Source organism: Gallinula chloropus, assembly GCF_964237585.1.
Source record: "Gallinula chloropus genome assembly, chromosome: 2".
Lineage (NCBI taxonomy): Eukaryota > Metazoa > Chordata > Aves > Gruiformes > Rallidae > Gallinula > Gallinula chloropus.
Genome location: NC_140086.1, coordinates 65590717 through 65612651, shown reverse-complemented (window position 1 = coordinate 65612651; position 21935 = coordinate 65590717). Strand labels below are relative to the sequence as shown.

General features: G+C 38.3%; 1 protein-coding gene across 1 annotated transcript; it reads left to right on the top strand.

Annotated features, from left to right (window-relative positions):
• The first annotated feature begins 294 nt into the window (after positions 1-294).
• LOC311205377 (uncharacterized protein) lies at positions 295-21481 on the top strand. Its single transcript, XM_084279777.1, has 17 exons — positions 295-455; positions 1037-1123; positions 2045-2113; positions 2582-2612; positions 4565-4624; positions 5017-5097; positions 5758-5894; positions 7425-7547; positions 9078-9120; positions 10263-10382; positions 11133-11274; positions 13132-13177; positions 13509-13568; positions 16229-16336; positions 18081-18177; positions 19187-19387; positions 21119-21481. Exons 2-17 carry the CDS (start codon positions 1073-1075, stop codon positions 21196-21198), a joined length of 1449 nt encoding a protein of 482 aa, XP_084135903.1. The 5' UTR covers positions 295-455; positions 1037-1072; the 3' UTR covers positions 21199-21481.
• The last annotated feature ends 454 nt before the right edge of the window (positions 21482-21935 follow it).

Genomic DNA, 21935 nt, shown 5'->3' with positions numbered 1-21935 from the left:
ACAGCGCCCGGCGGTGCGACGCGCGCGTGCGCCAGCGCCCCCAGCGGCGGCGGCGGGAGGCGGGCTGGCGGCGCCCCGCCGCTTCTCCTGCCAAGCGCCGTCCTCTCCCGCCGGCGCGCGGCTTCCGATCCTTCTCACCTTACCGTCCACCGGGCCCTTCGCCGTCCCTTCCGCGCCTCGCGTGACGCAGTTCCTGCCCTCCCCGGTGCGCCCCGGGCCCCGCCGGCAGCGGCGGGGCGCGGAGCGGCGGGCGGGAGGCGCGCGCGCGCTGGCTTCGCCTCAGTCCCCTCCCCTCGGCGGCAGCCCGGGGAGGAGAAGGGAGCTGCCGCCGGCCGGCGCTCGTCACCCCTGAAGGGTTGGTGGGAAGGAGCTGGTCGGGTAGCGGGGCGTGCCGGTGCCTGCTGACTCCCTCGGCTTTCCCCCCCCGCCCCGGCACTGCCCGCTGCTGGGCTGGGGTAAGTTGGGTGCAGCGGGCGCCTGGCGGTTTCCCCGGCTCCTTGCGGGTGCAGGTGTGTCCGTCCATCCGTCCGTCTGCCCGTCCCTCGCAGCAGAGCTGGAAGCGCCGGGAAGGCCACTTCCCCGCGACGTGCGGGGCGGGCGGGCGGCCCGGGGGCCGGCTCGCTTGTTCGGTGCCTCTGTTCGTGTGGGGCTTGTACCTCCGCACCCCACCTCTAAGCCCCGCCGCGGTCCCGAGATGACACCCGCTGCCTGTCATCTGCCCCGGCCCAGGCGTTCGCTTCAATCCCAGGGAAGAAGCTGGAAATAGCTTGGATTAGTTTTTGTCTCGGGGTGTGCGTAACTTTCTGGCGGCCCTGTGTCTCCTGAGGCAGCCTCTTGGAGAAGGATTGTTTCCTTCCACGTCGTGCTTCGCTCCCGAGTTACAAAATAGGATCGGTTGAGCCTGGAGATTTAAAGCTTCAGCGTGACGGAAGGCGAGGCACAAATTAAATTGGGGATGTGCATGGCCCTGCAGTAGGTGAAACAAGAACATGAATGATGCTGTAAAGCTAATGTAATAGTTGCAATCTTTTTGCAGTTTGCCTGGAGCTTCCTTATCGTCTGAAGATCAAATATGGACCCTGAAGCTGAGGTAAAGAAGCAAGTAAACCCTTTCTACTGCAATGTAAGTATTCCTTAGGGAAAAAAATTGCAATCAATGCAAAATAACTTCGGTAGAGCAAAGTTGTACTCAGTGAAGTGTGATTTTTTTTTTCCTTCTCAAGCAAAATAATAAATGGTGCTGCAGTTGAACTTACTTTGCTGTCTTTGTTATGTTTGATTTGGATGTGTCTCAAAAAACTTATTAAAGCGAGTAATTTAAACAATATGTTTCTAAACAAGGGTGTTAAAGTGGAAGATTAAGTTGCAGCTTCTGTTTAGAAAAAAAGAATCCTAATCTATCTGATTCTCAGTCTTATTGCTGCTTTTTTTGAGCATCTTGGGTTTTCCAGAGGAGGACAAAATCTCGGGGTTTTATAAGAGGAGGAGAAAAATATTTGGACTGCTTTTGTTCAGTCACATGAATTTAAACCTAATTTGCTCCCGTTCTGAACCAGCCCAGGCATCAGCCAGCTGTGACTGGAAAAACTTCATATGCATGTGAGTGAGCCAGGCCCTAAACTGGTAAGACAAAGTGTGTTGGTCTGGATGCAGTGTTGAGAACAACTGGCTCATCTTAGGCAGGTGCACTGGCTTGTTACAATTATGCCTGGCTTCTGGTTCAGACTTGGTTAGTAGTTTGTGAGGGAGATTTGGATCCACCTTTATTATCCACACAGAAATACGTGAGGAGATAGCTACAGTGTTCTGGAGAGATTTGGGGTTTTTATATGATTCCTTTTTGTTACACTGTATTTGGGTGGTCTTGGAGCCTCATAAAGAAAAATTCTAGAAGCTGCTTTAGTTTGTCTTTGGAGGGATGCTACTTTTGTAGAATTTGCCTGTAGTGACAGTGTGATAACCCAACTGTTTTGGTTTGCTTCACTGGTATCTTTTTCTGTTGGTCTGTGCACAATACTAGAAATACTTCTTCTCTTTAACCTAGATTTGCAAAATCTGGTGTGCCTCTGCATTAAACTTGCAGACTCACTTCCTTGGATTCAAACACAAGATGGTAAGATGAGTTTTTGAATGTGACTTTTATTAGACTTTACAGATCTATTCAGCAATAGAATATGGGTTTGAAATGGAATTTTTAATGTAGTGTTAAATGTGCAATTCCAAGTATTAAGCTAGTTTTGTTGCTTTATTATTTTGTTTACTGCAAAAAAAAATCCCAATTTAATTTTGTACATTAGTCCCATTAGAAAATGTTTTTTATTACTTTGTGTCTCCTATTTGTGTTAGTAAAGACAGTGTATGAGAATACATGGCTGTTAACAGATCCAGAATGGAATTAATTAAATCACCAGCAATGTGGGGAAAAAAAATGTCTCTTCCAAGTTTTATGTAATGATCTATTCACATGAGATAATCTGTGTTGCTGTTAAGCTAACTTACTTTATAAATAATGAAATGCTTGCACTGGTACCTTTTTGAATCTTAAGTGTCTTTCTTGTTGGTCAATAACTTGGTAATTTAGGTTGAAGAAGCACTGAAGACTCATGGCATTGGTAAGTGCAAGATTTTGTTTTTATTTCCTACTCTGTTTTATGTATGTACCTTTCTCCCCACCCCAGTGAGTTGTTTATGACAGAAACAAAAAAGACTTTCTCAAGACTTGTGCTTTAAGACTTGTCTTGCATTCTTTAATGGCATAACTATCTAATCCTACAGAAATCAATCAGTACTGTGAGGCAGAACTGTGCAAAGTTTATTAAAAAGTCCTAGCTACAATACTACAAATCACCTGTATTAAAGTTTGGAGAAACCTCAAAGAAGTCAAGACTTTCAAGATTTAAAATGTATTTTAAAAAACTGTGCTCCTCAAAGAATGTAGAAATACTTCTTCCTCCATGTACTTTATAATTACTTTTTAAAAGAGCTTATTCAAAATACATTAATTAGCTGAAGCAAAGTACTTTTAACAGGTTTAATACATCATTAAACCTTCCCATGTCTTTATGAGCTGGTCTAGTTCCAGAAGCAATACAGTTCTAATTGTGTTCATAATTGTTTTGCTCCTTCTGCTTTATAATGCAACAAAATACTTACAAGTTTCTGCAGTGCAGTGCTGCTGGAATTGGGTTTGAAAGTTGTGGCCCAAGTTACACATAGTCATTGCACCTATAAAATCTGGGAATTTTTGTATGGGCTGTAAAGGAAATTTAAGCGATCGAATATTTAGCAGCTGGATGCTGCTGAAATGGGTGCCCTGAAATTACTGGATCCCAAAATGTTGAGAGGTGAATTGGTAGGCAGTTACTGTGTCTCTTTATTTCTTTGACATGCAGCTGGCATTTAGCAAGATCTAATTGGGAGGAATGAGCCGGCAGCTTCATTGGTTGTCAACACAATATTGTTTGTAACTTAAATACTCAAGAAGGGTTTTCATGAAGATTCTCTCTGTAATCAAAGCATATGTGACTCTTTCTGCTGCAGTAGTGTAGGTTGAAGCCCTCTCCCACCTTACGCTAAACTTCATAGCAATATCAGATTTGGAGAGTAACAGGGATAAGAGACACTTAAGAGATTAAAAAAATCAAATTTGCCTTTAGCTGCTGTTGTTTCAGGCACTGTGAATGATGTCTCTGTTGGGTTTTTTTTTTTATTTCCATGTAGTAAAATGCACAGCTTTCTGAATTTCTGAAGTCCTAGTGTTTTTTTCTTAGAGTGCATTAAGCCCCTACTCAAGGAAGAGCACTTGCTGCTTCTGCATACTTGACATTCCACTCCCAAACATGGAGAATCTCATCTCATACTGTGTCTCTCCAGGTTCCTCAGTGGCAGATAATGTTATGTGGTCATCCCTGTCTTACCTTTCTTAAGGTTCTACAGCCCCAGCTGTGTTGTGTCATATGTGGATAGGAAAAGAAACATTTAGTGGAGGAGGGAACAACTGCAGACCTTTTGGAAAAGACAAGAGGGTTATGGGCTGAGTCAAGTACCTTGGCAGGCAGCATGTGGGTGGACAGTTTAAGTGCTTCAAGTTCTGTAGTTTTAAATGGAATTGTTGTGTTGTATTAGATTAAAGTAGCCCTGAAATTTATGGAATGAGGCTTTGTTCATGATAGAATAAAAGGTATTTGCGCTGCAGTGAATCAGGCTTTTCTTTTGTTGAAGGTTGTCCTCCATATAAACTGAATTACAGCCATAATTACTTACAATTTTAGCCTGTTTAATAATTTAATTTTGTAATGTGTGTTTGAACCTGTGATGTGTGCTAACTAGTGGCTTGATTGGTTGTCTTCTCTGCCTGCTTTGTTAAATTGCCTTACGTTAAATAACTTTGGTGGTGTTCAGTGTAAATGTTTCTGTCTATTGAAAAAAAAAACCAAACTCATAGCACATTCAAAGCTAAATGTAGCTTTTTTTCATGTAAACAAAAGCTTAAGGAGTTTTCTTTTTTAAAAAAATATGGTTTCTGTACTTACAAGTTTATTTCCACTTGTTTGCTTTTATTTAGTTAAAACAGCAAGTGGCTCAGGGGAGCAAGTGCAAACAGCTGTAAAACTTCCTGATTATGGTAAGAATATTTAATGCCAAAAAAAGGGGTGGAAAAATAAAATGTTCTGAGGTACAGTCATTGGGAATTCATTTAAGTTCACTGTATTTTCCATTCACAGTAATATTTTTTTAATAGTATTTAAAACAATACTTGCAAACAAAATGCTATAAAAAGAGTGAAAATAGGATCGGGGGATAATGCTTCTCAGTAACTGACAATTTGTGATGTGGGGCCATGTATGAGCAGGCATTCAATTGCAAGTTAATTTCTGAGCATATTTGCTCTAGGCCAAAGGTTAAACTCAGGAGTTCGTTTCATTTTGGAGGGTTTTTGTGATGTGACTTGAGGCTGTGAAGACTGATTGTTAGAAAGATGATGTGGGATTACATAAAATTGATTTCATCTTACAGTGCAAACTGAGCCAGAGAGGTTTCTTGGACAGACCCTGGAAGAGCAGCTTAATACGTGTAAAGACTCAGAACCGGCACTTGGTGAGGGCTTTTAAGACTGTTAATTGTTTGGTTGTGTGATGCTTGGCTTTATAGAGTATGGATTATATATATATATATATATATAAAATTAGGTAATATTTAATAAAATCTTGCTGTGCTTACATGAACACAGTATGGTATGAAAGTATCTTGTCATAGTGAGGAAATTGTTGGATTTGGCCTGCAGTAATTTTTGTTAGGGTAGGTACCACATGTTGAGATTATTCTGTAGAAACAATCTAAGGTGATATGACAGAAATGAACTCTGACTTAAATGATCATTGCTATACCTTGCAGTTTAACTGCCCATCCTGCAGAGGGGAGAGTAGACAGGAAAAATAAATGCAGGGGCATATATTAAAATATATTCCCTTCTAAATATTAAACAAAAACCAAAATTGTTGATACCCCTTTTTTAAAGATTATTTTTAAAAAACCTGTCTGTCCTCAGATGTAAATATAAGGCATCTTAAAATGAGCTTTGTACCTTTGGTGTGAGGAAGTCTAAACAACATAAGCATAAAACAATTGATGGTTCTAAAAATCTTGATTCATGTGTTTGGCATGAAATCACTTCCTTTAACACTTCTTTTGTAAGTAGCACTGATTATTTGTTTCAGCAAACATAAAATTTCCCAACTCTTTTTCTTCTCAATACAGGACTTAATTATATAATTGAATACCGATCAAAAGACAATTTCCCTTTTCTTTATGAATGTCAACTGTGCCACTGTAAAACAGGACTGAGTAACATGTTCATGCATGTGTGTGGTTTCAAGCATAGACTGGCATACCTGGTAAGTTTTTGAAGTAAAGGTGCACACTTCACTTTAGTAATGATTTCCCTCCATTCTTCCCACCCATTGTGGCACGGGGAGTGGCAGGGAATGAGGGTTTTGGTTAGTTCCTCATGAGATGTTATCCTTCTTGCTTCATACAGTTTTTTGAGGCAGTTTTGGAGCTAATGTTATCATCCCTTGGTCAACCAGCTGGGTGACCTTGTCATAAAAGGAAATCAGGTTGGATAGACAGGACCTTCCTCTTATGATCGTATGTTGGCTGTGACCAGTGGCTACATTGTCCTTTAGATGTTTTTCAGTAACTCCCAGTATGATTTCCTCCATAATTTTACCAGGCACTGAGCTGAGACTGACAGGTCTGCAATTAGCAGGGTCTTCTTTCTTACCCTGCTTGAAAACTGGGACAATGTTTGCCAGCTTCCAGTCAACTGGGACCTCTCCACATTCCCAAGACTGTTGAAAAATAATTGAGAGAGGTCTCATGCTGCAACGAGAGGGAAGAATGCTGCCAATCAATGTGATTGATAAAGCACTTCAACTTTATTGCAAGCACACACTTCCTTTTATACTACCCCTACCACGTGTTATACTTACTATATTTTAATTGGCTCTTAACTAAAGGTTACATTTACATACTCCACCCATCTTGCAGCCAGGGAATCATGTCTCTTTCTCAGTCCCAGGAACACTGAATCCTTATCACACCTCCTACTGCCACATCTTGTGGCCATGCTGTATGATACACAAGAATATGCTGACCGATTGTTGACCCTTCTGTTCTCACCAAGACAGCATGGGGCCTGGTCTTACTAAGCTACACAGGCGACTGCTTGAACAACTGCTCCATAGGCTCATGGCCTTGCTTCTCAAGTCATTCTGCAACAGTCTCACGATGACATCAGCCAGCTTCCTGAGTACCCTGGGATGAATCCCATCGGTGCCCATGGACTTACAGGGTTCCAGGTGGAGCAGCAAATCACCCACAAGTTCAGGGTTCACTAGGAGTTCATCATTCCTGCAGTCATGGTCCTCCAACTTGAGGTGTGTGGAGCCACAGAGCCCATGTAGGATATAATAGTAATACAATAGTAGCCCTCCAGTAGCTCAGAGGAAGTTACCAAGAAGGCAGAATCAGGCCTTTTCTGGAGGTGCTTGGCTGGAACATAAATTTAAACAGGAGTTTCCTACTTGACTTGTGGGATATGTTCACGGTTAGGGCAGTCAAACACTGGAGCAGGTTCCCCAGAGAGATGGGGGAAATCTCTGTATTCAGAGCTTAAGACCAAAGTGGACAAAACCCTGTGCAACCAGTTCAGCATCCACTCTCAACCCTGCTTTGAGCAGAACACCTGGCTTCAGTCCCCTAAATTATTCTGTGATTCTATATGTATATATTGATTTTAATAAATCAGCTTTTTACAAGTATGTAGCAGAACCTATATCCCATGATTATTAGCTGTGCTAGATCTGGAAAAAGTTGTGGAGGATAAAGTGTGACTTTGGGATTTGTGTTTCCTTACTTTCTAGAAACAACATTATCCTGAGATAGCAGAATCTAATGAAGTTAAGGGGAAAGGCTCTGAGCTGAACAGGAAGGTGAGGCAAGTTGCATTAACAATTGAGAAGAAAGAAGGCAGAAAACAAATAAAGGTACACTTCCTTAAGACTTCTGGAAGTTTTATACTTATTAAAAGCATGAAGTAATTTCTGTTCAGGTGGGCAGATTTGCTTTGGGTGATAGGGAAATCTTCGTTTTAACATTTATTACAAGATTATTCTGGACAGAGTTTCCCATTGGTCACTCCTGTCATAAGTGCTTCTCATTTGAAGTAATTGCCTTGCCACTCAGCCTACAGAAATATGACTCTAGAGTGCACAAATGACACAAAATATCTATATTAATATTTAATCAGTTCCTAGCTCTCTGTATGTAAAATAACTTGTTTTGTTATTGCTAGGAAACTACTTTTATGACTTAGTTTCTGCTTTGTTAGCACCTTGTGGCAATTCTCGGAGGAGCCAGCGAAAAATTCTGGTAGTACAGAGGGAAGTGTGAGAACTTGCAGGTGGATATGAGGTCATCAGCAATACCATAGAATCAGAGGAGCATCACAAGCTTGAATTCTTGGGTAGCAGCACTCTTAGAAGCATGTTCTTAGGAAGGTATCTTCATAGTGCTTTCTGTTGATGTTTACACCACGGTATTACTTAGAAATGCTTACCGCCTCTATCTGGGCAGGATAACGTTTCTTCTTGAGGCATACCTTTAGCACTGATTCATGACAAGCTTACTCAAGTGCTTAGTGTGCTTTATGGTACACATGAAATTTGTTTTCTCCACCCATTTCAGTGTCTGTCAGCATCCTGCCTGTTAGGTAGTGTTTCTGGGCAAGATCTCTTGCTAGCGCTACTTAACGTGCACAGGCTATGTCTGGTTTCACAGTGGAGTTTGCAACGTTGCTGTGTTTAAGCTTCTTATGACCTGCCCATCTGAAAAAAGACCTGTTTCTTTCTGTGTGATCCTATCACAGCTAGGCTCAAGAATAAGAGCCTGTGCTGATCCTAATTTTTTAAGTCAAAAAAAAAAAAAAGAGAATATTGGAAGATGAAGTCTTTCCTCTAGAGAGAGCACTCTAGAAGGGAGAGATTTCAGATCATCTGATTCAGTCTGCCTACATATCCCTCATTTTAAACCTCTCCTTAAAAGAAAACCCAAACTGACTACTGGCAGCAACCTTCTCTGTTGACCTACTTAATTCAAATTTCATCTTGACTCAAGACTATGTATTTTATTTGAGGTTTATGTTCAGGGATGTAGAAATAATTAATTCCATCTGTATTTTCTAGACAGTTTTGTTTTTCTAGGAACAGTTTCACTACATCCATAGCAAATCCATCTTTGATTTAAGAAACTTTTAACTAGAGTGTGCATACCTTGGTTTAACTTTACTGCTGTATTTTCTGAGACCACCTATTTGACCTTTCCATCTCTAACAAAAATTTAAGTGTGGTAAATAAATGTCCAGGTAACTAACTTACTTTTTAAATATCCATTTAGGGATTTGCACATATGTGTTTAACACTGCTGCTCATATATTATTATTATTTTTTTAAATATTTGAATCTGGTGAAAATACCTATGGAATAATTTTATCCACAATAAATGGGGTTTATTTTTAGGTTGTTACAGATGCTCTGATAATGAGGAGGAGATGGCAAGAATGTAAGTGTGCTCAGTGGGATTTCTAATTTGGGTAAACTGCTTTTGATCTAAATCAGTTAGATTTTAGGGAAAACTGAAAGATTTGGTCAGTGATTGTAGTGTGTGCTTTTGCTCTATACTGCATATTGTATGGTTTATTTTGAACACTTGATGGATGAACAAGTTCTTCCGTGGGCAACAGAACTAGAGAGACCAGTTTATGTGGCCTTGTTCTTGCTCCCTCTTTCCATCCCAGTCCCCCTCACTTCCCAGCATCCTTTACCTATGATTTTTTTTTAAAAAAAAAAACCAACCCAGTAACTGCTGCAGGCTCTGCAGTGTCAACTACTCACAAGTATTTTGATGAACCAGGCAAAAGGAGCAAGTTGAAGCTTTGTGTGTGTGTGTAAATTTTCAGTCTGGAGAGCCAGGCAGTGTTCTTCAAGTGTAGCTGTAGCTCTTACCTGTGGAAGAAAACTTTGTTTTACTAGTCACTGATACTTTTAAAATTGTAGGAACGAGGTGAGACTTCTCCACTCAGTTTATAACCTTTCAAAGCTCACTGTAGGACAGTGCCATTCAGATAGACACAATACAATTGTGTGTCACTTCAGGAAATGGCTAAGAATTTGCAGACCTGTGTGAAAATAAAGAATTGAATTAAAACTAATGTACTTAATTTTTATGCATATTAGTATGTAAATGGTGTCTTAATCGTCTCGTTACTTCTATTGAGTTATTACTAGACTTATCTAGATTAGCAGTGTCACAGTCTGAAGATGAAAGATAATCCATTTTGAATCTAGGAAAGTTTTGAAATAAATTGAATCCTATTCCAATTATGTTTCTTGACTGTACCCCATTGGTTAAAGTGGGTAATTTTGCACATGGCTATGTGGCATTTGACTAGATGTGTAATATTTATGCCTTTTAAGAAACTTATATGTGTAATTATAACCAGGATATAAAATACTTCAAACTTTGTTACTGATATGTAGGTAATATTTAATATGCTGTCACATAATAATGCTTATAAAATTATTTGTAACATGTGTAACTAATAGTGCACAGAAACAAAGCTAGTTGAAATTGAAGTGCAGTTTTAGAACCCTCCTCTATCAAGATAATGTCTGTTTTGCTACATTTCAAGCATGTTTGTTTAGATCCTAATGCAGATGACAGCCCATCGAAAGCGAAAGTTCAGCATATGGATGCATCACTTAGTAATGAAGAAAAACCAGATTGTAAAAACAAGGATGGAAAAATGCTAGACGTCATTCAAAGTAAGAGAAAAATGATTTTTTAAAGTAATTTTTTAAAAACTTTCACCAGTGCATGAAATGTTTACTGTGTGTATGTTTGTGAATAGCTTCTATAGTTACATTCTGCTGTAGGTGTATTTGCACAGTGCGTGGACGGGCTGGAGCGTACAGCGGAGGGAAGAATAACCCCAGTGTTTGCCAAGGAAACAGTCCAGTTCTACTTCGTGTTGCTGGACACTTTAGAATAGAAACAAGACAAGCTTCATAATTAGAAAATTTTGCTTTGTGTATTTTGGAGCAAAGGGACACAGGCTCTTTTGGGGCTTATAAGATGGTTTTTGGTGTCAGGGATAAAAACAAGGAACAGCTGAATGCCAGACTTTGGAGCACAAGAAGAATAAAAGTGAAGTATATTTGATGGGGGTTTTTTTATGACATCTAAAATATTTGACAAATAATTATTTTCTTGAAAACCAGTCAGTGGACACCGTGTAACTGAAGAAACATCACAAGGTGCTGCTTGGCTGTCAAAGGTGAGATTAGGGTTCTGTCTACATGCATTACTGTTACTCTCATCCAGAATATTTCTGATCAGAAATACAAACGTGTGCTTCATGGCTGAACCAAATCTTTGCTTTTTGTTTTATTTCTTCACAAGATACCTTATTTAAATCTTTAGGTTTTATTGATGTTGTCCTTAAAAGAATTCTAAGCAAATAATACTTTAAAAGATTAGGAAAACACTATTAAATATATTGGTTATTGTTTTAGATGAAAAGAATGTTCAAGAGGAGCGGGAAAAATGCCAGAAGGAACAGGCAAGACCAGATGAGAAGGCTGAGCCTAATAAAGCTACTGAAAGCAGCAAAGGCAACAAGAACGAAGGCAGCAGCAAAGGCAACAATCCAGAAAAGTAAAACAATCAGAAATCCACCATCCCCAAACTCCCTTAAATTTACTCAAAGGAAAACATTGTAGATGATAACTGTCTGCACTGGGTTTGTGTAGAGTATGGTGTGAAGAAAAAAGGCATGTTATAATAGTAAGATGCTTGTGTCCTGAAACTGTGCTGAGCTCTAAACTCTCGTCAACTATTTTTTACATTTAACTGTGTTATCCTTAAGGCATAATCCTCATGTATTACAAATTTAAAAATAATGTTCACTTATGACTTAAAAACCCCCCCTATTTTGGCATTATGTCAGCTAATTTGGGTGGTATGTGAACTGATTTTAGAAGGAAAAGATAATCAGTAAATAGCTGTAACGAGGGTTCGTCTTTACAAAAGGTTTCACGGAGGAACAATAAGAAGCATTGTGTGTGGTTCTCAAATGGTGAAACTGGGCTTGCTGTTTGTAAACATCTTTATCAATAACAGTATTGTGAGTTTAGTTTGAACTATCAACCTTTGTGTGAGGGGATTATTTCTAGAATCAGTCATCTTTGTGCAGCATCAGGAACCAGAAGGTGGCATTTGATGAGATCCCAAACTTTTGTTCCAACAATAAGTTCTTATGTTTTGCTCCAACACAATTCTCTTTGAATGTTTCTTAACTTTAGACCAGTAGTATCTCTCCCAGGCACTGAGCTCTAACACATTTTATTTGTGTACTGTTACTCAGTAAAAAGAGAAATGTTCTTGCTCCTGAAACATCTTTTTCTGCAGAACTTTTGCCTCTCTGTGGGGCAAACATTAAGGAAAAAGATTAATTGAAACCAAATTCAGCCAGGCTTATGAATCTTTGTGTTCATTTGTCTGTCTTTCAAGTAACTGTAGCAGTTCTTAATCTGGAGTGTGAACTACTTTGTGAAAACTTCAAAAATAGGGAATTAATCAAAGTTCAAACATGTACATCTGGAACTGCTGCTGTCTATTTCTACCTGACACTGACACTAACTGTGCAGTCCTGTTTAAGAACAGCACCCTTTGGAAAATCACTTAGCATCGTTCTTTTAATACAGTTCTTCAGATAGATCCTGGGTAACTGAGCAGCCAGATGTTCCACCAAGAGACTGAGCTGGAAGTTAGTTGCTAAATTAGGACTTCAGCTTGTTCCTTTACTGTTTATTTTTGTGAGGCTTCTGAGACATGTGAACTTAGTTTCCTAAAAGGAGTAAAATCATCTTCTCACTGACAGCAAGCAGTCAACTGATGCTTCCATTTAAGAATTCTGCAGTATAAGTCTGAGAATTTATAATACTCCTAACTTCCTTGAAATGCTGCACAGTCATCTGGAGATGGCAGTTACTTTGAGTTCATTAAATATCACCTTTTGCTACACTGTTGATTCTTATAGAAGATTTCAAGAAAAGGAGACATAGGCTTGGCAGCCATATGGTGTTGGTTAGCTTTAAAAAAAACAACCCCTCTCAGCCCTGGTTCCTGGGCTTGCAAAGGGATAGAATTGCACCTGTAGCAATTGTAGCTGCAAACCAGCCCAGATGTGGGTTAGTAATTTGGGCCATATGAATCTCTGTATGTCTAGTGTCTCTGTAGCTGCATTGTAAAATACTTCTTGTTACAGCTGGGGTTTTTGTTAAGGCAATTTTGGGAAGTGCTGATGAAAATCCTAATGTAATTAGGGGGGTTGTCTTTCTGCAACGCATACAGTAAGCTCACAGCTTTTACAACCAATGTCAAACTACTTTTTTTTTTTTTAATTCTGTGTTTTAGAACTTGCATTCCAATCAATCACACTAAATAAAACTTCATGAATAATTTTTTGCAATTTTATCTGGGATAACTCTATACTGTTTTCTTTATTTTAAGGTGGGAGACCAATAAACAATCACAGGAAGAAAACGAGGAAGGTGAGGTGAGTATTTTTGCATTAATGGGTTGCTCCAGTTTACAAACAGTTGGGGAAATAATTACTTTAATACATGATGGGCAATGGTGTTTGCTTTTGATGATTCAAACTACTAATATTATTGGCAATAAATTAGCTACAAGCTACTAGGTAAAACCATTAAGAATAAGGTTTTTTCCTACTTTATCATAAAAAACACATGTATGTTCATACAAGCACACACAATTTAATGAGAGCAAGAACCTAGAGTAACCATAATAAAAATTAATGTTTGGTTTAGTTATAATTACTGTGCATGACAGATATCTGAACTTTTTTTTTTTTTACTATTAAACAGCAAGAATTTACATCAAATCCTGAAGAATTCAGTAGTCAAGAAGAACTGTTGGGTTATTTGGTGAGTGTTCAATCTTACCTTGCAATGTCATGTTTGAAAAGAAAAAAAAAATTAAAAATCACAGAATTAGTTAAGTTTAAAATGTAGCAAGTAAGATTAAAGCCAAAATGTAGGCAGTCTGCTAATCTAACACCATATTTTGTCAGAAGGTAAGATTCAGGATAAAATTAGTGTCACTGAATTTATAATATATCTATGAATTCTGAAGATTTTAGACAGGGTTTTTGACAAAGTACTGGTTTACTGTTAGGGGAATGACTTGTATTGAAAGTGAATGCATTTTTCTCAACTGTAGCTTAACTCCACTCCTGAACTTAAAGGTTAACATGGTTAAGTAAATGACCTTTTAAAATTTCTTTTTTAATTTCTTTTGTAGCTGGCCTATCATTTTCAAATAGAGTGTAGTTCAGTAATGGAAGGAAACAGAATGAAGAAAAATACCTGAGAGGCAGAAAGGAAAGAAGCAATTTTTAAGAAATAAATTAACAGTTGTGTACTAAAAAAAACCCCACAAAACCAAATTGAAAAATCCCTACCCAACAACAAAGCAAAGAAACAAACTAAAACCCCTTACCTATTCCCTTTGTCAAATAAGTGGCAGAACACCTGAGTTCTGGTCATTTGTTGAAAATATATATTATGTACCCACAGAGCAGAGAAAACAATCAGTAAGTATTGAAAGACAGCAGTTGTCAGTTTTTTAAATGTATTAACAGCTTCTTTGGTCTTTCATAAAGAAATTATTATTTTTTATTAATTTTATTGAAAGCATCAGGGACAAACTGTATGGAAATCTTTACTGAGTTCCCATGAGTCAGCTACTGCATTGTAATTTAAGGACTTCTATCATAAAATCTTTTTTCCTCTTTTAAAAAGGAAGTTATTAGGTGTAAAGATTGCACCTTGCTAATAAAACTTGCTAATAAAACTTGAGTTTGTTTTGAGGCTCCCTCTTTCTTAGTATGGTTGTTCTCCAAGAATGCAAAAGGGAACTGGTGGGAATGTGATTGGAACAGTGTTCTGTTTTGGAAAATCTGAAATTGACCAAGTTTTGTTGTTGGGGTTTTTTTAAAGCTGCATTATGTGTTTCTGTTCTTGGATTCAAAAGGCAATAAATTTTTATGTAGTGGAAAGTAATTTTACAAGTATCAGCTTAGTGCTCATGGAATCACTTCAGTTGTTCCATAATTATCCATGCTGTACACTTTTTTAACTGTGAAAATCAGTATGTTCAACTTTGTTATTAAAGTAATGGTATTTCTTTTATTACCTGATAGCAGAGATATCCTTGCCCCAGGTTCATCTTCTTTTTCTACCTGCTTTTGACAAGATCTTCTTTAAATATGGAGTCTCCTTCTCTGGAGATATTCAAGACCTCTCTGGATGCCTATCTGTGCAATATGAGCTAGGGAGCTGCTTTGGCAGGGGGGTTGGACCCGATGATCTCTCAAGGTCCCTTCCAACTCCTGTGATTCTATGAAATATAACTTCTGCAAACCAGGAGGGACAAATAGAATTAGTCTTAAAAATATAAGATAATCCCTCTTATGCTGTCACATATGAGCATTATGTTTTTACTACATTTTCCCATTGTCTGGAGTGTTTAAATGCTTTTGTTTCTAATCCAGAGGACTTTGACTTGTTAGGACAGACCTGTAGTTCAGTTCAGACATCGTGCCCAGTGGCAGTGTTTGCAGCAGAAATTTATTGCTCCAGATGAGAGGGATGATGCCTGTAGCTCTCTGTGAGGGCTGTTAGTGCTGGCACTTGTGTCCGTACTAGAGTCTCAGAGCTTTAAGGCCTGGTTTTTCCTTAGGCTTTTTGGGAAGAAGGTGGTTAGAATAAAGCAAGGTGGCATATATTTTATTTTATGTTTAGTAGTATTCTGGATTTTTGCTACTTTCTAGAGAAATGAATTATGACCATGTTGCCTCAGGGAAGTTGTACATTGTCATTTGTATGCAGGCATCTTGGGAGGAGATCCAAATATTTAAGGAAAAAAACATTTTACTTTGTGTATTTCTAGGCATATCCTTGGGTTGTTCCTTTTCCCAGGATTGTATTGGGTAGCTGCAGCTACTTTCTATTAGGATCCCCTTCCATTTCCTGCCCCCACTCCCTCCCCAAACTTACGGGGTTAAAAGTAGAAACTTTATTTGCTTTGCAACTTCAGCAATGTCTGACTAAAGGATAGAGACAAAAAAATGAGCTTCCTGCAGGTACCTTCCTGTTTCATCAGGAACGTTCTACTTTGTGGTTGACTTCATGGTAAATTGCAGCAAACTAGTAAATTTTACTAACAGCTGAAATAATTTTAAGCATGGCAATTCAGATCACTAAAAATCCACTATCGACTCTATAATTAACATCAACCCATTTTGTTTTATAAACTTCAATTAGTAATTTTTTTGTTGGCCACCAGTTACCCAATCATATTTCAAATAGTAAAAAAAATTCATTTTGCATCTAATCCACAATGCCTGAGATAAAATCCTTATGCTGACATTTTTGAAATGGCAGGAGGAAAAAATGCTGTAACGGTGGGCTTTACTTTAGGTAATAACAACACAGTCATGATACTTTAATCTTTCAGAACAAAGATTTTTATTTAATCAATTGCAGCCATGTGCTCTTGTTTGTTTTATTTGTTGTTTTCCTAGCAAAGTTTTGAGATCCTGAATGAAGATGATGCCTCATTTATCCTCAAAGTTACCCAGACTCTTACAGATGCACTAGTGGAATATCGTCGGCAGGCTGCATCAAAAAAAGTAATGTGCATTTTGGTTTGGTTTTGCTCTATGAGTCTGTAGATTCCTGTAATTATGTGTTTTAATTGCTATTGATAGTTTAATTACACTTTAAAAAAATTGCTGTGGAGACTTTATTGTAAGTTGTGGCCATTAAACACTTGAATTTTTGTAGCGATGGTAAGATAAGCTTACAGCTTTTCTGTTGAGGAATCTTAATACTTTTTCTTCAGAGGACCTTGTTTGGGTTTGTTGTTGTTAATAGAAGCTAAAAATCATCTTGTCTCTTTTTTCCCATGCTTTTCCCTGTATCTAGGTTTTTCTGTGTTTTTTACCCCTTTTCAATTCTAGCTTCAGCTTTTCTCATCTCTTCTGGCATCCCTGATGCTCCTGTTGTGTCCCATTTCTTTCCCTAGCCATCACTTCATTCACAATGTAATCAAACATTATTGACATGAATTTTTCCTTCTTATACAACTTTGGTTGGTTGGATTTTTGGTCCTACTCTCTGGTTTCCCTTGAGGTCTCTTTCTTCCCACACTATTAGAAATTCAGTTTTTCCCTTCTCTCTTACTTTTGACTGACTTGTCTTTACATAGGCATAGTCTGATGGTGTTCTGCAGAGTACTCTGAAGCTGCTGTGGTTGCCACTTGTGTTCACTGTACCATAATCTCCACAGTTTCCACACTTGGAATGGTTTTTCATTCATTCATTCCCTCATTGTCAACAGGGATGGTAGGAACATTCCTCTTGGTGATCCATTCATTATATTTGCCATAGGAAACATTTCTTATCTCTCACAGAGAATTGTCAGTATTAAACAGACTTCTCCTTCACCACAACAGCTAAGCCTCACATTACAGATGCTTCCCTATTTTTTTTTTTATTTAAAGGGTAAGCTTAAGTGGATAATGACAAATGCAGGTAAGTACCAGCCAAAAAGCTGGAGAGAGTCACAGAGGTGACACTTCAAGAAAAAAAAGTTTTGTGTTTTGTTTTTTTGTGGTTTGGGTGTTTTGGTAGAGTGATGTTTTGGTTTGTTTGGAGGTTTTTTTTCTTTGGTTTGGTTTTGTTTTGTGTTTTTTTGTCTTCAAAAGCTTTTCTTAAAACATGACCTATTACAATAAGCTTATCTTTGTTCCCATATTCTATCTTCTCTCTATTGCTTTTTCTGCTGCAAAGTGAGTACTTCTCCATGATAAATTCCATGCCCATAGTTGTGTCTGATTACAGATTTTTACTCCCTCATTAAGCTTACTTTCACCTTATCCCTATAGGTTTTTCCAAATAAGATTTTCTTGTTTTATTCATATGGAAAGAGGACAAAATCTAATGTTGCAAAACAATCAAGTTCTGACTGAAGTAACTTATTAGCTATAGAGATATTTTTATATGTTCTAAACTGTCTTTCAATTGCTAATTTTTTAAATTAAATCTTTGATTCAAGTGTAAAATGCTTCCTTTTTAGACCTGACAGTTTGAGAATTACCCTCTACAAGTATCACTTCTTGACCTAATATAGTGCTTTTTCAGATGCACAGCTATACCATGAGCCAGTGTGTGCATGAAAATTCATTACCAGCTGTATGATTTTTAAATAAATATTTGAATTTTCAGATTTGGTAGTAGAAATACTGGTCTTCTATTTGTGTGTGTTTTGTCCTTTTTTTTTTTTTAATGTTGCATTTCATTTTAAGAGGTTTGTCTTGATGAAATTCTGAACACAGTTTTTTTGTTTGGTTGGTTGTTTTTTTATACTCATAGGACATCTTAGATACTGAATATAAAGGAGAAGAAGCATTAGAACATTCCACAGAACAGTCTGACCTGACTTCAGCAGATATTAGCGACTCTGATACTGGTAATGTTAGCATTGCAGTCTGGAATGTGCCTTAATCTTAATACATAACCTTGCAAAAATTTCAGTGATCTTTTTTTCCTGCTTCTCTAAAAACCAGAGCTTACAAACAGAACACAGCCAGGGACAAATGGCATAAATTGTTTTGTGGGTCGATTTTTTTTTTCCATTCTCTACAAATGTTAGGCTATTTAGAAACATTCATCTTACTTAACTGTAGGATTTGGGGAAAATTTGAATTAATTATGACTGACTTTTCTCTGTCCAGAGGCAACTGTTTCTAAGGAAGCTTTCAAAATTGAACTCTGGCTTTTCTTCCCCTGCCCCCCCTCTGCCCATTTCTTTCCCCTTTTAGCCCAGGTCTAGTGCAATCAAGATGCCAGTGGAAATAAAATTATGTTGTATAGGATGGAAAATTCTGTTTAGTATCTGAATGTTGCAGCTACTTGACCTCAGTGCTTCTGATTAATTTTTTTCAAAGAATCTTGGATTTCGTTGTGGTCATTTCCCTCTTGATGTAAACAAAATGGTTATGTTTCTCAAGCATAGGAAGTACAATCCTATGACTGGAGAGGAAAAATACCCAGAATACTAGTGCAGCTATTCTGTATGATTTTTTTTCCAGTGCAGTGGCAATTTTCTTGGGTGTTTTTTTTTTTGCTAGGAAGCATAGCTTTTGAAAACCTGAATGAACAAAGCACTAATAACAAAAATTGCAATGACCTGTAAATATACGAGACTTGGAAGTCTTAGTTCCTTTTTATAAGCATAATGGAAATGGCTTTTGCCCACTTCCCCACCCTTGTTTCTCCAGGATTTTCTGTAAATAGAAATCACTTCATACTTTTCAACTCAGTTGTGTGAAAATAATGGCAAAGTCCCATGTGAACCTTACCAGCGACCCTGCTGTGCCAGACTGGGAATGCTTGTTTTGAAAAGCCCTATTTAGAGAAATAATTAATGAAGACTGTTCAGAATCTTCTCTTACTGAAATCTCTCTCTCTTCTCTAAGACTATTCAAGCAGCCGATCAGCTAAGCGGTCCTTATCAGTTAATGAAGAAGATGAACCCCAAAACTTTTCAAGTGGCTCTTTGGAACCAGCGTATGAGAACATCATCATTACTGAATTATTGAACAGTGTGAGAAATAAGAATGTTGAGGAGGTTAATGCTACTCTACACAAAATGGCAGCAGCAAATCCAGCTTTCAGAGGTAATTCACATACACATGCAAACCCACACAGACACAAACACACATATGTAAAAATAGGCATTACATGGTTAGCAGTGTGAAGTACTAAGGACTACAAGGGTCAAAGAACTTTGAGGTATTAAGGAGGACTGAAGAGACATGGGGTTTTTTTCCTCCTTTAACTTGTGCAGGAACCAGTTTAGGAATGGTAATTCAAAAAAGGCTGCCTTCCCATGAAGGTGTTAGTAATTGCTGAATTCCTTTTTAAATTCTCTCCCAATTTGTGCATAGTAACATTTGCATGATGAGAGAGAGAGAGTAACCTTAAGTATGTTGTTACTAGAAAAAAGGAGACTCTTGTGTCTGTGATGTAACTGGTGAAACACCAATCTTTGGGAATGCCAGCCCCATCCCCAGTTTTTGCTGCTGAGCACGATGTATAGGATAGTCCTTGGGCCAGTTTAGGTCACTTGTCCCTACCAGTCTTTTTCCCGTTCCCCACCTAATGATTGTGAGGGTGCAGTGTAGCAGAGAAAGGCTTGACTCTGCACAAGCACCCTTAGGCAACAGCCAAAACACTCTTATCAGCACTGTTGCAGCCAGAAATCCAAACACAGCACCTTAAGGGCTGTGCTGAAGAAAATTAACTCCATCCCAGCCAAAACCAGTACAGGATTCCAGGTCATCTCTGAAACTGCCAGCTATTATTGGACAGGTGAATAGAAAGCATTTAGAAAAACATGGTAGGAGTTAGTGGACACCTGGAAAATTATGATCTGCTTAGAGTGGTTGTGGGGAAATAATACTGCTTTTGTGGTAAGAAATCCTTCCTTAGAGATTTTCTGGAGTTCTTTGAAAGAGGTCAGCAAAGGAGTCAGATAAAGGTAATCCAGTTCATACAGTCTGTTTGGAATTCCAAGAAGCTTTTGATATGTGCCCTAATCAGAGGCTTTTATGAGAACTGTCTGTGGGAAAAGAGGGAAATCCTTGCACTGCTAAATAATAAACAGATAGCAATGGGCAACTACTTTTAACAATGAAAAGAGATTCCAGTAGAGAACTGTAGGCCTGTGCTGTTTAGTGTTGTCACAAATGACCTGGAAGAAGGGATGAGTATCGGGATGACAAAATTTTGTCAAACCCAGGACAGTTAAAGGTACTGGCTGACTGGTGAATTTCAAAAGCTCCTCCTCAGATCAGTGGAAACTTACTAGAGAGAAGAGTATGTTGAATACAAGGAATTAAGGAAAGAATGGAAAGCAAGATGGGAATCCTCATTTTGCTATTGCATAAACTCATACTTTGCCTGTGTCTGGCATAGGGCACACATTTCTGTTTCTTTATTTCAGATAAAAGACTTTATTACTGTGAAAGATTTAGAGAAGACAACAAAATATGTGGAATATATTCCACATAAGAAGCAGTAGAAAACTAGGACTCTTCTTGGCCTGAGAGAGAGATTTGTAAAATCATGAGTGGATGGGGATGACAGATAGGATTCTATTATTTCATATTTATTTTGATCCATAAACTTGGAGTAGGATGGGAGTGCAACTTCAAAATGGACAAAAAGAGGTGGTTCTTCATGCAATAGCAGGTGGATAATCTACAGAACTCCTATCAAAAGGATACCATGGAAAAAACCAAGAAAGATCCAAACCCATTATCAGCATCTGAATGTTTCAGTATAACTTCTGCTTTTAAATGTATTTTACCACTGAACCTGTTTTTGTTTGTTTGCCTTTAACTAAGGAATCGATATACTGAATGTTACAAGGATCCTGACTGAAAGTGGAACTCTGAGAAGACCAAGCAATGGCAGCACACTGTGACGTGGTAGTTAATAGAGTTAATACAGCAGTGTATACTTCCCTAAGTTTGAGACTCAGTGTAGCTGTTTTTTGCTATGCTCAAGTTTTGTACAGTGTTATTTTAATTAAGTTAATACCTTGGTTTTGAGATTCTTGTTATTTATTTCTCCATATAGCTGGAATGTTTGTATTTGTGGAAAGGTTGTACCGCTTGTGTTCTTACTTCCCATGTTGTTAAAACATACTTTAAAAACAGGTAATGGCTGTTTTTATTGGTACCATTAAATACAATAATACACTGACAGTCTGATCTTGTCTTGGTTCTTTTACAAAGAGTTATCAACAGAACAAGCTGCAGCCAGCAGCACAAATTCATCGTAGAACAAATACTCTGAAGTTACTCCCTGTGGCTGCTGGGTCTGGCCCAGAAACTTGTAACCAAAAACCCAGTCCCATGTAAAGATTATGAATAGGTGTCCACATTTAATTTCTTTTAATGAAGATGAAAAAACAAATAAAAAAGTGTTAGTGCTGTGGGGCTAGCTGCCAGACCAGTGTCTGGATTATGGCCCGTTTAGGGAGCCCAGCTAATTGGAAGCTTTAGCAAAGGCAACAGAGGCTTGCGAATTCAGGCATGTGCCCCACAAGCTCTAACCAGGCTGTGGTTAAGAGGCACTGATGCAGTAGTGAAACAATCTTTTGTCTTTCCTTGTCCCACCAATATGAGAATGAAATGAAAACTGGTTGACACTGTCCTT